This window comes from Microcebus murinus, chromosome 32 (genome assembly GCF_040939455.1).
Source record: "Microcebus murinus isolate Inina chromosome 32, M.murinus_Inina_mat1.0, whole genome shotgun sequence".
Lineage (NCBI taxonomy): Eukaryota > Metazoa > Chordata > Mammalia > Primates > Cheirogaleidae > Microcebus > Microcebus murinus.
The window spans coordinates 5,068,719-5,089,805 of NC_134135.1; the positions used below are offsets into that span (position 1 = coordinate 5,068,719).

The 21,087-nt window shown below is 44.3% G+C and overlaps 2 protein-coding genes across 2 annotated transcripts; both read left to right on the forward strand.

Annotated features, from left to right (window-relative positions):
* Positions 1–1,508: 1,508 nt before the first annotated feature.
* On the forward strand, positions 1,509–14,652 carry LOC105882842 (uncharacterized). The gene is given in 4 exon segments (XM_075998987.1): positions 1,509–1,623; positions 2,189–2,413; positions 11,235–11,509; positions 11,511–14,652. Coding segments are annotated over 4 exon segments (1,782 nt in total). The 3' UTR covers positions 12,678–14,652.
* A 948-nt stretch (positions 14,653–15,600) lies between these two features.
* Positions 15,601–20,716, forward strand: LOC105882840 (uncharacterized). The gene is given in 4 exon segments (XM_075998988.1): positions 15,601–15,672; positions 18,066–18,140; positions 19,842–20,622; positions 20,625–20,716. Coding segments are annotated over 4 exon segments (1,020 nt in total).
* Positions 20,717–21,087: the final 371 nt, after the last annotated feature.

Consider the following 21,087-nt stretch of genomic DNA (forward strand, 5'->3'; position numbering starts at 1 on the left):
CAGAGAGGGCAGACGGGGACAGAGGGGGCAGACGGGGACAGAGAGGGCAGAGGACAGAGAGGGCAGACGGGAACAGAGAGGGCAGACGGGGACAGAGGGGGCAGACGGGGACAGAGAGGGCAGACGGGGACAGAGAGGGCAGAGGACAGAGAGGGCAGACGGGAACAGAGAGGGCAGACGGGGACAGAGGGGGCAGACGGGGACAGAGAGGGCAGACGGGGACAGAGGGGGCAGACGGGGACAGAGAGGGCAGACGGGGACAGAGGGGGCAGACGGGGACAGAGAGGGCAGACGGGGACAGAGCGGGCAGACGGGGACAGAGAGGGCAGACGGGGACAGAGAGGGCAGACGGGGACAGAGAGGGCAGACGGGGACAGAGAGGGCAGACGGGGACAGAGAGGGCAGACGCAAGGAAGGGACCAACTGACACGAATCGCCCTCTTCCGTCCAGCACGTTGGGTCGCAGGCGGAGGCACCGCAGCCCCATGACTTAGTCCCAGAAAGAAAGAACGGTTGTGCGCGATGGCTCCGGAAACCCTCTGCGCCGTGTCGTTATCCTAGGACGGCATGGTAGCGGCGTTTGCAGCCTGCTGTTTCATAGGCCACAGTTCCAAGTTTTTACACTTGGTGTTTTCCAGACAGATCTGAAGCAAAAAGCGACTGCTCCTCCCTCACACCTTCGAAGCCTCGCCGCACCCACCTCTGAGATGCAGGGAGGTGCCTGCCTCGAGCCTTGGTCACCCAAGGTTAGCGGCCACGTTGTTTTCTCCTTCTCGGGGCGTGTTCTCCGCGTGGGGACACTTGAACTTCCTTTAAGATGTTCACAACGCACAGCCAGACATCAACCAGACCCACATGCGTTTGTGTCTTTCCACAGGTGGGAGTTTTATTGACGCATATTTATCATAAAAGCCAGGAGCTATGGGGCGTTCCCAAGAAGGCAGTTCTCCTTAGTAATGTCCTAGGACTGCCCAGAGCCTTGGGCACGCAGGCTCAAGTCGATTCACAAGTCAGTGAATACTATAAACCATACATGCTAGTATACTTAGCTAATATATAAATGTTATATATCAATTTTCACATCAAAGAAAGTGACATATACCACCAAGAGAAAAGGGGATAGGAAAATGAGTTAACAAACCAGTCTAAGAAGAGCGAGGTGGACAAAGAGAGTGTCTTGGGCTGATCCAGACGGTCATTAATGTCTTACATAAAGAGTCCTTGATTTAGGCTAGGAAGAGTCCCTGATTTGAGCGGAGCCTTTGGCAGCAGATGCCCCGTGCTGATCAGGAGCGACAGTAAGATGGTGTCTCTTGAGACAGCTATGTCAAACTGGTGGAATCTTTCTCTTTGTGAAGTCCCTGAGTCCTCCGGCGAGGGCTTGCACCCTTGTCTGGTTAGGTGTAGTCTCTGTCAGGTGAACATCTGGGCCCCTGGGCACGATGCCATTTAAAATGTAAGAGTTTTTTCCTAAGATAGTGTTTCTTACGTCAAAGGTGCTTTCTACAATGGCCACGTTCATTGGGCCGCCACTAGCATTTTCTTGTCTGTCCCTAGACAAAGGGCGCGTCGGTCTCTCCCGGCCCGCTGAGGTGGACCTGGCTGTTGCCGTGTTCGCCTTGGGTGAGCTCGAGCCTTGGGAAACCTGTGCGGTTGTGCAGCATTGTGGGCGATCCTGCCAACCTTGCAGCGTGGGGCTTGAGGTGTCAGGAGAGGTGACACTTCAGCGTCTTTCACTGTCTCCAGTGTGAAAGTAAAATTAAAAGGGAGACAAGGCTTGAGAAATTCCTGAGCAAACAAAACCAGTGAGGCCTTAAAAATAGCCTTAACTTTGCTTAAACTGCAAACACAAGCAACACTCTTGTCATTTCTGGCAGATGCTTGTGTTAGGGAAAAACAAAACCTAATGTCAGCCAATCAAAAGTAGCCAACTAACATACAACTATGTCATCAGGGACTTCCCGACAAGACAAATGGAAGAAGTCAATTTCACAACTGTAACCAAATAATTTCTTTGTTTTTTCTTCCTTATTTACCCTATCAGTATTTTCCTATAATATGTTAAGCACAGGAGCGGTAAACTTCTTTTGTTCTGACGCTTCCCAATTCATGAATTTCTGTTTGTCCAGGTAAACAACATTGTATGGTGCCTCAGGTTTTTGTTGTCATTCAGGTCAGTGACTCACAGTCGTTTCCCTTTTGTATACGGCCGCCGCCAGGGGGCGCCGCGCGCGCGGACTTGTTGGCCCCCAAGGCGCCGCCCAGCCCCACGGCGCCGCGGAGCAGACACGCCCCCTGCCCTCGTCGGCCGCCGTAGGCCGGGCCGGGGCCGGGCTGGAGAGCCGGAAACGGAAGAATTCGCGGAGTTTCGCTGTAGCCGCGAGGAAGTCGCGGTTGGTCGGGAGAAGGTCGGGTGAGTGTGTGGGAGGGAATGGTCCGTGAGTTGCTGAAGAGGCAGAGAGGACCCGCGGGGGTCCGCGGGAGAGCTGGCGGTCCGGACGGCGGGCTGCAGTCGGGTGCCTTTGCCGCCCGCGCGGGCCGGGCCGTTAAAGCTGGTCGTCGAGTTCGGCGACCGGAGTCCCGGCGTCCGAGTCCGGGGTCTCTGCGGGGCCCTGCCGGCGGGGCTCGGTGACGAAGCCCGGGGATGGCCGCGGGGGAAGGAGTCGGGCTCGGTTTCAGGGTTGACGAGGGAGGTGTGTGAGCGTCTGGGGAAGGCCCGCCGTGTGCGGCTCAGGCTTGTAGCACCTGGAGTCTGTAGGTGTGGGCCCTGGCTGGTGTCAGGCTGGGGCTCAGACCTTGGCTGCTGGGACAGACCTGTGAACGTCACCTCCCCCCGCAGTCCTTCCAGTCCGGTCCCTTCTTCAAGGACTAGTTTACAGGTCTCGTGGGGCCCCTAGTGTAAGGTTTTCGGCGACGGCGGAAAGAAAACGACAGAGAGAGAGAGTGGGGGCCAAACCACGTGGCTTTATTATACACTCCTGGACGAGGTTCTGGGGCCCCAAACCGAGAGCCACACATGAGTACAGCAAAACAGGCTTTTTTATTACATGAGGGCTCAGAGGAGCCTCGCCTCCAAATTCTGAGCAAATGGGGTTAATAATATGCTGTTTTTTATATGTTATGTTATGAGGAAGTTGGTGGTTACAGAAGAAAAAAATGGTTACAAGGCTTGTGTGAGGTAGGGGCTACAAAAGGTGCTTATCCATGCTATCTGGCAGTTCTGCTTTTATAAGATAGAAGTTACAAAGTTTGCATCAGGCTGAGGTGTAGTAAAGTGCTTTTTATTACAGTTACTTAATCATATTATTAGGAGGGGAGTGCAGAATTTTTCCCTTACATTCCCCCCTCTGGATGCTCCTAAATGCGCTGTGGCTACTGCTGCTGCATTAGTGGGCATCACCTAATCTGAGTGGACAGCATGCCTGGTGGGCCATGAGGCGGGCTGTGGCCTTCTGGGTCCTTTTGATTGTTTATAGGCATATCCAGAGCAGAAATAGAAAGCCACTATAACCCAGAATGATATGACAAAACATATCTTTTTACCCATCTCCCAGTCCTGGGGGGCTATAGAGTAAAGTTGAATGCCCAGTAACAGCCAACAGTATTGATAAGCCAAGAGGGACTTAGATAATCAGTCTGGTCATTTAGTCTGGAGGACCTCGGGTGTGGCAGCTCAGCGGTTGTCATGTCGGAGGCGGATCCTTGGTAGGTCTTGCACTGTTGTCTAGGGTGCCTTGGTCCTCCTCAGTTGATGTCCTTTTTACTTGGGTGCAGTGGATCCAAGGAGTTATTTTTGTGACTTTAACAGCGGTGGGCGTGGTCAAGACTATAGTGTGGGGCCTGTCTAGGTGGGCTTAACAGGCATCTTGATATTGGGCCAGTTGGCTTCTGGAGAGCCAGAGGCAATCCATCCAATTGATGAGTCGAATGACCGTGAGGGGGATGTAAACTGGAGTGTGTCCTCCCACTGTGAACCCTTCAGCTTCCCTGAGAAGGAGGACTGTTGCTGCCACTGCCCTCAAACAGGAGGGCCAGCTCGAGGCCACCACATCGAGTTGCTTGGACAAGTAAGCCGCCGGTCTTTGCCAAGGTCCCACAGCCTGCGCCAGGGCCCACAGCCACACGGTCATATTCGATAACACACAAGTTAAAGTCCTTGGTGTGATCCGGCAGCTCTAGGGCTGGGGATCGATGTAGCTGATTCTTGAGGTTTTGGAAGGCTTCTTCCTGCTTGGATCCCCATTTGGCTCCTGCATCTCAGGTCCCTGCAGGGTCTCATAGAGGGGTTTGGCCATTAGTGCGAAACCTCTTATCCATATTTGACAGAGTCCTATTGCTCCCAGGAACTCCCACAGCTGCCGATGGGTGATTGGTCTTCGGATGGAACAGATCATATGTGCCCACTCTTGCCCCAGCTGTCTTCTTCTGTCGGTGTCTGGAACGTGGCTGTAGTTGTAAGGATTTGGTCGGTGGCTGCGCCTGTGCGCTTTGCAGCCACATGCCCGGCGGCTGTGGCAGCACCTCTCCCGTTTTTCTAGAGTCAGACCGTGGGACTTTTGTTGACAGATCTGTGGTACTTCTGGGACTAAAGGTGATCTGGACCCCTAATTTGTATAGGAGGTCCCGTCCCAATACGGGTGCTGGACAGCCTGGAAATAGAGGAATTCGTGTGTCCCTGGAGCTGGCATAATTGGCTTTGGCAGATAGGCCCAGTCACCTGGTGGCCTCTCTCACGTCTCTCTCCTGTGTCTACTATGAAAGTCATTGGTTCCCCTGGCAACCAGCCCTCCTCCTCAACCTGTCCAGGAGCCCAGAGTCACCTCATTAGCACAAAAGATGCTCCTATCACCAGGAAATTCCAAGGGATTTAGGAGCTCTATGTTAGGAACTGGGGTCAAAGACCAAATGTTAAAACAAAAGATTCTCTTAGCTCCCCTGTCTACAAGGTTTTTGGGTGCTCTGAATCAGGGACATTATATCACAATGTCATTGTTCTTTTTATCCTCTTTGCTATGAGATTCCTCCTTCCATACCTTTCTTCTAAGAGAAAACTTTGAATTCATCACTTTCTCTGGACTAATATACCTCCCTGCCCCCTTGGGAAATACTTATTTCCCTTTATAACACCCAGCCCCACTGTGGATATGTCCCCATGGTAGTCTGGCCTCTGAATGTGCATTTATCTGCTTCCTTAACTTTTCTTTTTCCCACTCTGAGCTGCTCCAAAAGTTCTGTTTTCATCCTCTGTTCTGTCTCATAGGCCTTAAAACCTACTTCATGCAAATATGTTAAGTTCAGCTGGGCACAGTGGCTCATGCTTATAATCCTGGCATTTTGGGGGGCTGAGGCAGGAGGATTGCTTGAGGCTGGGAGTTTGAGACTAGCCTGAGTAACATAGCAAGGCCCTGTCTGTACAAAATAATTAAAAATTAGTAAAGTATAGTGGCATGCTCCTGTAGTGCCAACTACTTGGGAGGTTGAGAGGCAGGAGGATTGCTTGAACCCAGGAGTTTGAGGTTGCTGTGAGCTATGATGATGCCACTCTAGCCAACGTGACAGAGGGAGACCCTGTCTCAGAAAAAAAAAACTATTAAGTTTTTGTTCTCCATGGGGACTCCTCCCAAGTTGACATATCCTTCACATTGTCTTATCTATATGTCAGTATATTTTACTTGCCTCCATGGTAACTCTCCTGTCTTTTACACTTTTTATATGAGGAGCTAGAATTATCTTCCCTCTGGAGGAAGAATATCTTTCACTCTAGGAAAACCCCTTCCCATCATCCTTTTTAAAATTAAGATTCTCTTGTACTTCTGTACATCCTAAATTCTGGCCCTCCTGGCATTACCTTGAATATTCTCTGCCCTCCAGAGTCCTGTATTTAAGGTCTCTGCTATTCTTGTTCTTTGTTTAATTAGGAATGAACTTTATAAAGTTTCTCATTCTCAGTTCCTATCCTAAACAAAATCATTAAACCTTATGCTTGCTTTACTGATGTGCTTGTGAGCATCCAAGTGGAGCTCAGGGCCATGGTTGGATGCACCCAGACTGGTCAGGGATAATGTGGAGACAGAAATTTGGACCAGATGAGATGTAGGGAGTGAGTCCAGATAAAGAAAATAAGAGCCTTGGACAATTAGAAATTCGACAGATGAGTGTGTACTAAATCTGGTTGGGAAAGTACAGGTAGTGAGCATGTATTTCATGAAAGATTGGGCCATAAACATTTTTTAGAGTTGATGATTCATCAAGTGAGAGAAGAACTGAGGGATAGATTGTGACTTTGGTTTGTTCTTCCCATTCAGACAATATATATATTTTTTCACTTTGAATTCTCTTTTCATGAAATGGTTTCTACTACACCACAATGTAATAATATCTTCCATCTCTAAAGTCCCATTCTACTACATGCCCCAACCACACTAGCTATTCCTGTAGATATTGGTCAGTATGATTTGGTGGTACTTGAGGCTTCTTTGCTACTCTGGAGTCAAGGGCCTGGTTGTCATTCTTCATCATGTAAGACTGAAATACATCGTGATCATTCACTCATTTTTTAATCAAGGGAGATTAGCTAGACTAGAAAGAGATCATACTTTTCCATCTATCTATTAAGCATTTTTTTAACTGCAAGATTTTTATTGATGTTTTCATAGTACTACCTGTATCAAGGCCTCTTCCTCTCCAAATCTGGTTTTCTTAGAATTGGGCTGAAGGCCTGGGAGTGTTGTTATACAAAGCTCTCTAGGGGCACTGTTGTGACTCTAGTTGATGAACTATAGCCATAATATGTAGAAGAGACTGAATTTAGTGAGAAACAAAGATACCTTTTTGGAACAAAGATTTTATTAGCAAAGATAGGGCAAATCTTAATGTAATATGTACAAATAAAGCTTTTGAACATGTGAAATATTTTTGCCATAATTCAAGGTTGTACAAAGATAAAGTGAATAGTAAATATAGGGAGAATTGTAGAAATTTAGAAGAAATGTAGCCTACAGTGAGTGGTATAGACAGGATGAGGAATGATAGCATTATAAGGTATATTACACAGAGATATAGGTAGGTTTTGAATTAAGATGATGAAGAAACAGGCAAGAAGGTGTGGAACTGGCAGTGTGCAAGGCCATATGGGGACCATCAAAAAATTAGCCTGAAACTGGCCACATGGAGGCCAATGTTAGAAGATATTTGTGGGAAATGCAAAGTGGAAACTTATATAAGGAGGATGCATCATGGTAAAGTGAGCTTTTATTGTCCTGCCTTCTGCTGTGAATTTTATGTTAGTAATACAGGGAGATGAAGGTTAGGTTTTGTATTCTTTTTTTTTGTTGTTTCCTTTTTTTCCTTTGAGACAGTCCTACTCTGTCACCTAGGCTGGAGTACAGTGGTACATTCATAGCTCACTGCAGCCTTGAACTGGATTTAAGTGATCTTCCCACCTCATCCTCCCAAGTCGCTGGGACTATAGGCACGTGCCACCACACCTGGCTAACTTTTTACTTTCTGTCAAGATGGGGTCTTGCTATATTGCCCAGGCTGGTCTGGAACTCCTGGCTTCAAGCAATACTCCCACTGCAGTCTCCCGAAGTACTGGGATTACAAGTGTGAGCCACTGTATCTGACCAGGTCTTGTATTTTTCTAGCTGTAGATCGAGCTTACCTTTCACTGGGTGGCAGCATTGTATCAATAGTGAGGTATAGCCAGACACTCTGAGAAAAGCTAAAGGTAAAGCTGCTATAAGTCTTCCAAAGGAGGACTTATAATTCCAAAGGAGGAAGTGGTGTTTGAGGGCCACTTCACTAATGTCAATAGAGACATAAATGTAGAGTTCAGGAAGAAGATACTTCTGGTGGCAAGGTGAGGGATTAGTACATCAGGCACAACGAAATGGAAAAAAATTCCAATATAACATCTGTGCAGGTACGGCATGATGAAGAAGGTGACAGTTCCCCTACGTGGTACAGCAGTAGATCTGTGTGGAGAGGACTGTGTGTTTTACTAGCATGTTGTGAAAGACCATAGGTATGTCGGGTCCCTCTTTCTGTTGGAACATATGAGAATGTTTGTTAACCAAAGAAATAAGGAAGTTCATAATTTGGAAAGGAGAGCTGTATTTCTCATAAAGGGTTACAGCCTATGGTGGGTGGCCACTCCAACAGCCTGGAAAGCCCATCCCCCAGCCGTGAGCCAGAAACAAGTGCTTCACAGCAGGGACAATGGGAACAGGAGTTTATACCGAGTGGGATGGCCAAATATATTTAACAAGCTATGGAAAGTTTTATGAACATTTATGAAAAGAGAAACATGCATCTGTTATGGGACCCATGTTCAGAGATGGCTGCCCTCAAAAAGGTTGAAACAAGGACATGAAAACCCTTTCTGTGCGCGCTCCATAGACTGGTTAAACTCACTTCATGTTTGGTGGTCTTTTTCAGGAAGGAATGCTGATCTGGATCCTGAGATTGGTTTCTGTTTAGTGCTTAGGAAAGCACTAAATGGCTGTTGGTAGGGAGGGCATATAATGATGCGTGTCCGACCTCCTGTCCCGTTATGGCTGGGAACTCAGTTTTAGAGTTTCTCTGAGGTTCCCTTGACCAAAAGAGGGTGTATTCAGTCATCAGGGGGCTTAGGATTTTATTTTAGTTCATGGTATCATAGTCAGATAGATACAGGGTTAGGGTTTTGACTGCAGTTTTCTTGAAAGTGTGAGATTGGTGCTTTAGGAAAGTTAGTTTGGTGGTTGTCTACAGAAAGAAGAAAGGCCTATTACAGCAACAGGATGAGCACCTAGGAGACTAACAGAGTTACCCTGAGGTCAGAAGCTGTGCATCCAATATTTTGATCTGCCTCTTTGAGATATTTATTGTAATCCCTCTGTCTGCTGTTTCCCTACTCAGGATTATTAGTGTTTGGGTCTCCTCAGTGGGCTCTGTGAATCCCAAAGCTCTTTAGTTGGAAAGACTAAAGCCTTGGTCTTGTGCTTTCATCTTTCAGTCTTCACATTCTCTCATCCAATACTCTGACCTGAAATAATATTTACATATTGATGATTTCCACATTGCTATATCTAGTGAAAACCTTTTTGTTTTATATATCTGACTGGGTTTTCCTTATCTGCACTTGGATATTTAATAATTATCTCAAAGTTAATATGCTTCAAAATGCACATTTGATTTCCCTCACATTGTGAACCTTAGTAAACTCCTCATCTTGTTAAAAGACACTACCCATCTGTCTAGGACTCAAGTTAAATATGTAGGAGCACCCTTTGATTCCCTCTTTTGTTATCTGTCTCCACCTCAAATCCATTAGTGAATCTTGTTGTCTTTCTTTCTGTATAAATCCTGATTTTATCCACTTCTCATCATTTCCTTTGCTTCCTGAAACAACTGTCACATTTTAACTGCCTAGTTTATTCCTTTTCTTGCTTATTTATTATTTCCTTTTTTTCCACCAAAAATAATGACTTCACTGAAAATAAAGAATATTTTTGTGTTTTCCCAACACCAGCACTATGCCTGGTATGTGGTGGTAGCCATTTCAAAACATTGTTGAACAAATAATGAAAATGTGTCCATCCTACCTCTGTAGTCCAGTGCTAATAGGGACTTCCTTGTATTTTCCTGTTTCCAAGGGCCTATTTAGAAAGCAGTCAAGGGGGGGTCAAGGCAACATAATGTAACCTAAACATTTGTACCCCCATAATATGCTGAAATAAAAAAAATGAAAAAAAAAAAAAAAGAATTACCAAAGGTGGCATTTAGAATGTGAAAGTGGCTTATGGCTAAACTTCCAAATCTTAGACTTTTAAGATACAGACAGAAACAAAGAAAAGGCAACAAAAAGGCAACCAGGAATATATGGTTTTAAGAACTCAAAGAGATACGTATTTCAAGAAGAGAGAGGTCCAATTATAGAGGGGATGACTATCCAAACATTGGATTTGATAAATAGGAGTTTATCTTCTGAAACTGAGGATGTTATTTCAGGAAAGTGGTGAGGTCGTTAATGCCCCAGGTGGAAGAAACAGTCATGGTGACTTTTCTTGGTAAATACAAGGCAAAGACAAAAGGGGAAGAAATCTGCCTTAGTGAAGAGTAGTGAGAGAAAAACAAGGTTTAATGTATAAAGAGTATGGTGAATTTAGTTGAGATTTATGTGAGACTTGGGTATATCTAGCTAAAGATTACTAAAGGAATGAGATCAGAACTGTCAGCAGAATCAATAACTTTTTTCAGACGGCTGTATGTAAAATGAAGGCAAGGATAGAGATAAAATTAGCTTAGCTTCAGTGGAAAGAATTTTTAGACTGAGAAAACATAAGTTTACAGTCTGAGCAGAAGGAGCCAATTCAAGAATAAAGGATAATAATGCAATCTTTATTTAATTTTTTGGTAGGACAGGTAGATTTAGAGGGGAAGATTAAAAAAAAGAAAAGAAGGAAAGCAGCCAAATCTGTATTTATTCCTTGTGAATTATCTAATCCTGTTTAACAGTGATAGCTGTTACTTTTGGTGTGTTGGTTTTTTTTTTTTTTTTTTTTTTTTTTTGAGACAGAGTCTCCCTTTGTTGTCCAGGCTAGAGTGAGTGCCATGGCGTCAGCCTAGCTCACAGCAACCTCAAACTCCTGGGCTCGAGCGATCCTTCTGCCTCAGCCTCCCGAGTAGCTGGGACTACAGGCATGCGACACCATGCCCGGCTAATTTTTTATATATATATCAATTGGCCAATTAATTTCTTTCTATTTATAGTAGAGACGGGGTCTCGCTCTTGCTCAGGCTGGTTTTGAACTCCTGACCTTGAGCAATCCACCCGCCTCGGCCTCCCAGAGAGCTAGGATTACAGGCGTGAGCCACAGCGCCCGGCCTGGTTTTTTATATTACTGTGTTTTTAGCTATGTCTGAGAGATAAGGAGTTAGTATTCAGTGCATACAGAGTTTTTCATTTGGGGAAGGGGAAACCATTCTGGAGTTAGATAGTGGTAATTGTTGCACAACTCTGTGAATGTACTTAATGCCACATATCTGTACATTTAAAAATGCTTAAATGGCAAATTTTGTCTTTTGTATATTTAATTTCAATAAAAAAAGTTTTTAAAGTTACAAAAAAGAGATAGGGAACGTTTATACTTGTAATTTATTTCATGTAGATATTACAGTTTCCACTAAGGAGCTGGCAAACACCAAGGTATTTTTGAAGCAAGAAGCATTCATTGTTTTTTCTTTCCTAGAAATCAAGAAAGCTGATGATCATCTGCAGCGGCACTTGGAAAACCAAAAAATGCTGAAGAGGATGGAACAATGCTATGAACATAGAAGCACTTTAAAGTCTTATTTAGGTTTAAGCAACCAGAGCAGAAGATACAACATGAAAGAGCCTGCTGAGTTTAATGGAGACCAGAGAGCCATTTTCCATGACAATCATGAATGCACTTATACTAAAATTGAATTCCGTGACAGTAGAAAACCCATCAGCACTAAGTCACAATTCCTTAAACATCAGCAACACACACAATGTAGAGAAAGCCCATGAATGTACCGAATGTGGGAAAGCTTTCCTCAAGAAGTCTCAGCTCACTGGACATAAGATGACACACACAGGAAGTAAGTCTCATCAATGCAGTGAATGTGGGAAAGAATTCTCCAGAAAATCACAGCTTATTGTGCATCTGAAGACTCATACAGGAGAGAAATCCTATATATGCAGTGAATGCGGAAAAGCCTTCATTCAGAAGGGCAATCTTATTATACACCAACAAACTCACACTGGAGAGAAACCCTATGGATGCACTGAATGTGGTAAGGCCTTCAGCCAGAAGGCCAGCCTCGTAGCACATCAGAGACGCCATACAGGAAGGACTCCCTTTGTATGTACTGAATGTGGACAGCCCTGTTCACAGAAGTCAGGACTCATTAGCCATCAAAGAATTCACTCAGGAGAGAAACCCTATAAATGTAGTGAATGCGGAAAAGCCTTCATTCAGAAGGGCAATCTTATACACCAACGGACTCACACTGGAGAGACACCCTATGGATGCACTAATTGTGGTAAGGCCTTCAACCAGAAGGCCAGCCTCGTAGCACATCAGAGACGCCATACAAGAAGGACTCCCTTTGTATGTACTGAATGTGGATGGCCCTGTTCACGGAAGTCAGGACTCATTAGCCATCAAAGAATTCACTCAGGAGAGAAACCGTATAAATGCAGTGACTGTGGGAAAGCTTTCTTTACAAAGACAGTGCTCACTATACATTATAGAACTCACACAGGAGAGAGGCCCTATGGATGTGATGAGTGTGAAAAAGCTTATGCTTGCATGTCTTACCTTGTTAAACATAAAAGAATACACACAAGGGAGAAATGTGGAGATTCAGTGAAAGTAGACAGTCCTTTCACAATGAGTCGTAGCTTGTTAGGTACTAGTAAATTCATGCAGCGGGAAAGCCCTGCTAATATGGTGGTTGTGCAGATACCTTCTGTGGCCCCTCAGACTTCATTAAACATCAGTGGGCTCCTAGAAAATAGGAACATACTCCTATTAGGACAGCCAGTTGCCAGATGTGCATTCTCAGGAGATAATCAAGGATTTGCACAGGAGAGAAACCTTACAAATGCAGTGAATATGGTCGTGCCGCCAGTAGTCAATTATATCTTTTATGTCACAAACACATAGGAAAAAACTACATTCAAGATGGAAAAGACATTAGCAAAAACGTCTAGCTGATTATTTGCTTTAGTGTGAACTTTGAAATTCTGTGAATGAAGAAACTAGAAAAGCCTTTTTATGGTAGATGGACCTGTCATCAGTGGGCACCATGGGCTAATAGCTCATAGCAGGTAGAAATATAATGGATGAGAAAGCCCTTGCCCTCAAGAGGCATTGGTACATAGTAGAGAGAAAATTCTGGAAGGCAGTGAATGTGGCAGGGTTTTCAGTGGCATATGCTGCCTCTGAAATTCATTAACAGGTGAAATTATATAGAAATAAAATACTGAACACACTGTGAAATGCCTGTAGCAAAATATCAAAGTATTCTTGAAGCAATGAAGTCGTGTGGAAATGAGGAATGTTTGATAACTTTCTGTCCATTTCTAACCTCATCATACATCAGATAATATACCTGATGTATATTTTTGGACAGGCTACTTTGAACTATATTACTATTTACTGTGTTAATGATTCCATAATTTAAAGGAGCTAGTCTCTGCCCCATATCATTGGTTCAGTTATATTAATATATTCACTTTTCCCCTTTGTGGTTCTTTTGCTTCCCTGCCCTCCAGTTATCTTAAGTGCCCACCCCAAATCACGTGATTAGCTGTTACAGTTTTTTTACTCTAAATTTAGTTAAATATTATTTTGGAAAACTAAAGTCTGTTTTGGCTATTTTTCCGCTCCTGAGCTTGGTAGCGAAGGAATGAATGATTACTCAAAACAAGAGAAGGGGAGAGGCCAAACTCTAAAGGAGAAAATGGCCTCCCTGCTAAGTTCCTCCCCATATTTATTTCCAAGGACACCTGCAAAGAGTCAGGGCCATTTGTTACATTTTTTTTTTTTTTTTTTTAAAACAACTTCCATACAGGAAGCTTGTACTCAGCAAACAAGCAGCTTTGGGCAGGCGTTTTTACCTGACCCTCATGTTCTTTCCATCCATCCTTTCCATACAGGTCAGCTGTTTTAGCGGACCTATGCACTCTGCAAACAAGCAGCTTCGGTCAGGCATTTTCGCCTGACCCTTCATTCACCTTGCTCCCGTTCTTTCCATCCATCCATCCTTCTAAGCCTAGACCCTACAAAAGTCATTGAACAAAAAGGGGTGGGGGACAGAATCAGGGAATACCAGGGTGCCAGGTTCCCTCTAGTAGTGCTGGGGACATCTGATCCCTTCAGTTAGGTGTACAATGTTGTCAGACATGTCCAGTTTGTACAGGACGTGACCTCCCTTCCTGGACTGGACAACTGAGGCTAAAAGGCTTGGATCAAGCAATGGGAACTGGCATAGACAGACTGGGTCTCTACACCAACTCAGCAGGTAGGGGACATCTGAGACCCCAGGAGGACTGGGGGAGGGGCACTAACCTGTCAATTTGCTTTTCCACAAGGCTGTGGCAGCAGGGGCCTGGAAGCATAACAGCTTCTTCAGGCTCTCCCAAGCTGTGGCCATTTTGTTAACCTGAGGAAGTGCTAGAGCTGCCATCCCAGCCCTTGTTCTGTCACCAACTATAGTGACCCTCTTGTCCTGCCAGTGGTAAACTACACCAGCATACCTAACACCACAGTGCACACCAACAGAACCCGAGCCCTGGCTTACAGAGTGAGGATGTGGCATTTGCCACATGGGAAGGAGCCGGAGCTGCCCTGTTTTAACTTAACTGACTGGCAAATCATCCTGAGCACCACTAACACAACTTTGGGGGACTGGCACTTTGGTGCACCACACCCTTGATTACATGAGGAGTGTCCCAGTGGCAATGATGAAAACAAGAACTGGACTGTCGCTAGCCATTTGTGTAGGGGCTTCAGGAATGACACCACACGGGAGAAACTGAGTTTATGTAACAGGTCTGAGACTTGGCTGGTGAACACCAATGCCTCCATACCCATGAATGGGTCACTGATCAATAAAATGGAGAAGGGGTGCTGTGTACACCTGAGGACTGATCTGGGGTGATCCAAATATGGGATAATCTGTGTCATACCTGGATAGCTGGTGGATGGTGGGATTGTTGTGGCCTGTTTGCAGGATGGAAGATGAACACAGAACACAAAAAGACACACAGACACACACAAAGATGGTTACAAGACTACAGTGCAGAACACACCAGTCGTTTTATTTTTAGACCCCAAAAATCAAAGTTAGTTCCTTATACGTGCCCACCCAGGCATTTCAGCAATGGCCATACATTCCGAAATGCGTAGCCTTAGGGAAGCAGATATCTCCTGGCTCAGAGTTTCCAGGTGGTTGCTCTAGGCGCTAGGCATAGATCATGACCGAGATTAGCAAGGATGGGCAAGGCAAGCTACAGGGGGCATTTCTCATCCCTAGCTTCTCTTAGGGTGACCCTGAAGATCTTAGGCTGACCCCCGGTGGTTGTGCCTGGCTTAGGTCGCCCCTCTTCTTGAGGGGTCTTACCTATCATTAACTAACCAGCCATTTATGGGTTTTGAGCAGCAATCACAGGAACAATGTGTTTATCATGTGGCCTCCAGACCCCCATTGCCATGGGGCTGGGTAGCTCTTGCTTACTTGCAGCTTAGGTCCTTTGTTATGCCTCTAGGCAACAGCCTTGTTTATCACAAGGACCTTGTCCGGAGCACATTGCTTTTAAACACTCTGGGCAGAACACATACATTACTCACTAAATTTAATTCTTAAACTAGGAAAATATATGTCAGTCCCATACAGGGATCCTGCACACTGGTTGTGTTAGAGTTGTTCCTCGATATTACCCTTGGCAGAGGCACAGCAGCCTAAAGCTGTTACTAGGGACCTGCCAGGAGATGTGACAGACTCTGGCTTTATGTCCTTTATAAGATTTTTGATACTACACATGGGGATCAGTGCTCATGAAAAATTAGAAAGCTCTCCCTGGCCATGGCAGATACTGCCTCCTCTATGGCCACTGCCTTGGCAGCTCAGCAGGCATCCCTCAACTCCTTTGGGAAGGTTGTTTTAGACAACAGAATAGCTCTAGGCCTTCTTTTAGCCCATCTGGAAGGAGTATGAACAGTTGTCAACACCTCTTGCTATACCTGGATAAATACCTTGGACATTATTGAAACACAGGAGAGGAGATGGGGAAGCAGGCAACCTGGCTGCAGACAGTGGGGTCACCTGAGGGACCCTTCTTTGACCTTATTACCAACTTCTTGGCTAGGTCACTCACTACTCCAGGCAGGCTTGATCACCCAGCTTGAGGTGGTAGCCCTGGGCCTAGTGACATGGAACCTGCCTAAGGCTCAACAGTGTTGCACTGAGATTGTGTCAGTCAAGGTGTTACATCAATCTCATGAGACAAACCTCTGCCTTCAGATCAGGGGGATCAGTGGGCACAAAAATGGACTAGCTTTGTTAAGGAGTGTCTGGGTCAGGTGGCAGGTAGTTTTCTGAGAAGCTTGGGGTCAACCCGGTTCTGTCGTGGCCTGTTTATAGGACAGAGGATGAACACAGAACACAAAACACAAATGCAGAACACAAAAACACGGACACACATACAGACGGTTGACTTGAGTAATAATACACTAGGTTAGTTTTATTTTTATACTCTAAAAAATTAAAGTTAGTTCCTTGTACATAACCACCCAGGCATTTCAGCAATGGCCATAAATTCTGGAATATGTAGCCTTAAGGAAGCAGATATTGCCTGGCTCAGAATTTCAAGGTGGTTGCTCTAGGTGCTAGGCATAGATCAGGGACCAAGATTAGGAAGGATGGGCAAGGCAAGCCACGGGGCATTTCTCATCCCCAGCTTCTCTTAGGGTGACCCCCTAAGATCTTAGGCTGAACCCCAGTGGCTGTGCATGGCTTAGGTCGCCCCTCCCTTGAGGGGTCTTACCCGTCATTGACTAACCAGCCATCTTATGGGGTGTTTATCATGTGTCCTCCAGATTCCCATTGCCATGGAGCTGGGCAGCTCTTGCTTACATGCAACTCAGGTCCTTTGTTATGCCTCTAGGCATCAGCTTTGTTTATCACAGGGAGCCTGTCCAGAACACATTCCTTTCAAATGCTCTGGGCAGAACACATACATTACTCACTAACTTTAATTCTTAAACTAGGAAAATATATGTCAGTCCCCTACACAGTTCTCCCTTCTTTCTTGCTTATAGTTCTGAAGAATGACTGTAGAATGTGATAGGGCTGCCACATTGTAAGTGGTTGGGGACTGACATTATACTTTCCTGGTTTAAGAATTAAATTTAGTTAATGTACGTGCTCTGCCCAGAGCATTTGAGAGTAATGTGTTCAGGACAGGGTCCTTGTGACAGACAAGGTTGCTGCCTAGAGGCATGAAAAAGGACCTGAGTTTCTGCAAGTAAACAAGAGCTGCCTAGCCCCATGGCAGTGGAGGTCTGGAGGCCACACCATAAACACATTGTTCCTAAGATTGCTGCTTAGCCCCATAAGATGGCTGGTTAGTCAATATAAGATTCCTCAGGGAGAACCAACCTAAGACAGACACAGCTGCCGGGGCCCAGCCTATTGGAACTGTGGCTGCCTTGCCCAACCTTGCTAATCTCAGTCTGTGATCTATGCCTGGCACCTAGAGCAACCACCTGGAAACCTCGAGTCAGGGTACCTCTGTGTTCTTAAGTCTACATGTTCCAGAATTTATGGCCATTGCTGTAATGCCTGGGTGGTCACATACAGGGAACTAACTTTAATTTTTTAGAGTATAAAAATAAACTGACCAGTGCATTGGGCACTCAAGTCATGTACTGTCTTTGTGTGTCTGTGTCATTCTTTTGTGTTCTGTGTTCATCCTCCATCCTGAAAATGGGCCATAACAGTAAGAGAGGGAGGAGCTGGATGGAACAGTCCTGGCTCTGTTCCAGTACCCACCTAGAAACAGGATGTCTAACATATTACTAGCTCTGGGGTATAAAACCCAAGTTGGGATGCTTCCTGGGGTCCCTCAGCTGCGGTGCAAGTGGAACTCATGAAGATAAGAATCCATCTGCACTGAGCAGCTTTCCTGAGCCTTGGGGGACTGCACCGCAAGCTAGGCTTCTGTTGTCCCTTTATGCCTATATATAATAAGCCAGCTTCACAGAACTTGTATGTGGATATCTGTCTCACTAGCCTCAGACAAGTTGGTAACCAGTGCACAATGACCCTACTTCACAGACTTTACTTGCGTATTACTAACTCCCCTATTCCCTGGTTATTTAGATGATTCACAGAACCCTGAGAATATGAAATTCTAAACTCTTAGATAACTAACCAGCTGCACTCTTCCCCATGGAGGTAGTTCCCTGCCTAACTCTACCCTTTGCTTCATTGATAGAACAACCCCAACATTCTTCCTGGCATCTATTCCCCTTTCCTCCCCTTACCAGATATACTCTGAGGGAGTCTTACACATCCTGGTGCCATATGAGAAGAGATCTTCAAAGGAGAATCAACTTATCCTGGTATCTCATACTCCACAGACTGCTGAAGAGATTGAATAGGATCAGGAGTAGGCAAAGGGGTTCTAGAAGAGCTGAATCAAGTTGTAAACTGGAGAGCTACAGGCCTTTGTCCAGTCTGAAAAAATATTTTCAGAGTAGGCTGAAAGGTATAACTATTGAACTGTGGTCAGGGCTTATGTCAATAGGGGCTGGCACAAAACTGATGTTAGCCTAAGGCTCACATCAAGTCTAATTCTGGAAAACTGAGATCTGAGGAAGGACTTGAGGTCAAATAACTTAGGCCTGTCAGTAGGTTGAACTGTTTACATGAAATTGTAATCAGGGTGATTGTACAGGGTGATTTTTAAAAAATCAATGCACCATGCAAAAACCATTAGAAACACTTGGAATGAACATCTCAACTGTTTTCTTAAAGATATTGATGTGGAATACATAAAGAACTTGGGAAGGTATAAATATTACTATGAGTATCACTTTCAATACAAAGCTAATACTATAACTATAATTTCAATTTGCTAAATTTAAGCTCCGGAGATTAAGGTCTTCAGTATGAGTTATTGACTGCAAAAATTAGACTTTAGTCTTCAGGAGGGTAAGAAACTCGTCTGCCTTGCTCACACCTGTATACTAGAAGTCTAGAAACTTGCCTGGCATAAAGTAGGCAAGTACATACTGTTAAATTGATTGAATCTTATCCAATAAGTAATCTGGTCTTACCAAAGATTAAAAGCAAAATCCAAAAGGATCAAACTATTTTCAAGTAACACAATGTATTCTAGAATAAGCCTCAAGAATATAGAAATACAAACATACCCAATTGCCTCCTACACACAAAATAAGTTGACAAAGTCCAGCATCCAACTAAAAATTACCAGGCATGGATAAAAGTAGAAAAGTGAGACACATTAGGAGGAAAACTTATCAATCAAAACAGACCTAAAACTGACATAGGTGCTAGGTTGAGTAAACAACATTATGTCGTCTTATATAATACACATATATATATATAAATATATATATATATATATATTTTTTTTTTTTTTGAGACAGAGTCTCAGTGTATTGCCTGGGCTACAGTGCCATGGCGTCAGCCTAGCTCACAGCAACCTCAAACTCCTGGGCTCAAGTGATCCTTCTGTCTCAGCCTCCCTAGTAGCTGGGACTACAGGCATGCCCCACTATGCCCAGCTAATTTTTTCTATATGTATTTTTAGTTGGCCAATTAATTTCTTTCTATTTTTAGTAGAGACTGGAGTCTCGCTCTTGCTCAGGCTGGTTTTGAACTCCTGACCTTGAGCAATCCGCTGGTCTTAGCCTCCCAGAGTGCTAGGATTACAGGCATGAGCCATCGCACCCCGCCTAATATATTATTATAGCTGCATACAGTTATTCTAACTATATTTATTAGTTTGAAGAGTTAGATAAAAGATCGAATGTACTAATATTAATATAGAGTGGGGTTATATTTGTCCCCTTATTTTTGGACATTGGGCCACCTTCATTTATTTATCTTTGCACACTGGTCTACTTATTTCTGAAGATACATTACTTATAATGAAATTTCTGAGTTAGTGTTTTCTCGTATTACATTTCAACACATTTTCTTCTAGACAGAATGTATCACCATTAATCAAAATGATGTCTTTTTATTCTGAAGCTTTGACATTTGCAGCCTTACTGACCCTAAACAGCCTCTCTTAGGGCCAGCTAACTCATGCTGGAGAGAAACCCTATGGATGCAGTGTGTGTGGGAAGGCCTTTTCTCAGAAGGCATACCGCCTTGCGCACCAGAGACTTCACACGGGAGAGAAGCCTGATGGATGCAGTGAATGTGGAAGTACCTTCTATTTTAAGTCAGACCTGACCAAACATCAGAGAATTCACACAGGAGAGAAACCCCATGAATGTAGTGAATGTAGAAAAGCCTTCTCCAGAAAGTCACAGCTCATGGTACATCAAAGAACTCACACAGGAGAGAAACTCTATGGATGTAATGAATGTGGAAAAGCCTTCAGCCAGAAGTGCCGGCTCAATAGACATAGGCAATCTCGTGCTGGAGAGAAACTCTCCAGTGTGAGAATTCATACAGGAGAGAAACCTTATGAATGTAGTGAATGTGAAAAAGCCTTTAGAAGCAAGTCAAAGCTCATTCAGCATCAGCGAACTCATACTGGAGAGAGACCATATTCATGCAGTGAATGTGGCAAAGCCTTTGCCCACATATCAGTACTTACTAAACATAAGAAAACTCATACAAGAGAGAAAGCTGTAAATTCACAGAAGGTGGAGAAACCTTCGTCATGGAGTCATACCTCTTTATATATGAGTGACCTCACACAGGAACAAAACTCTATGAACCCAATGCCTGCAGGAACACCCTCCTCAGGAACCCAGCCTTTATTAAACATCAGTGAGTTCTTAGGAGCTAGAAACGTAGTGATTGTGGAACAATCTTTTCCAAGAAGTCAAGCCTTATTAGTTAACAGGAATTTGAACAGGGACGAAGCCTTGTAAATGAAGTGAATCTGACACCTTTGGTAATAAATTATGTCTTATATGTTACAGATATTGTATGAGAAGAAATTCTCTGATACTAGAAAAGTGGAAAAGTCTTTAGCAAGAATCCTCTAACTTTTATGTGTCAGCGTATATTATATGCTCATTTAGGGCAGAAACTCTATGGATGCTGTGGTTGTAGAGGACATTTTCTGTGAGCATTTAGACTTATTAAGCATCAGTGAAATCGTATTGGGTAGAAATACAGGTACTATGGGGAAGCCTTTGCCTGGAGATAAATCATAATTGGTATCAAAAGAATTCTTACAGAAATATATAAGAAAGATTGTGATGGTATTTCCAGTGCTAAATTGTAACACATCATGTGTCAGAGAAATAGAGAAAAACAACTGTAGACAGTGGATATGGAAAACATTTTTAGTAAAATATA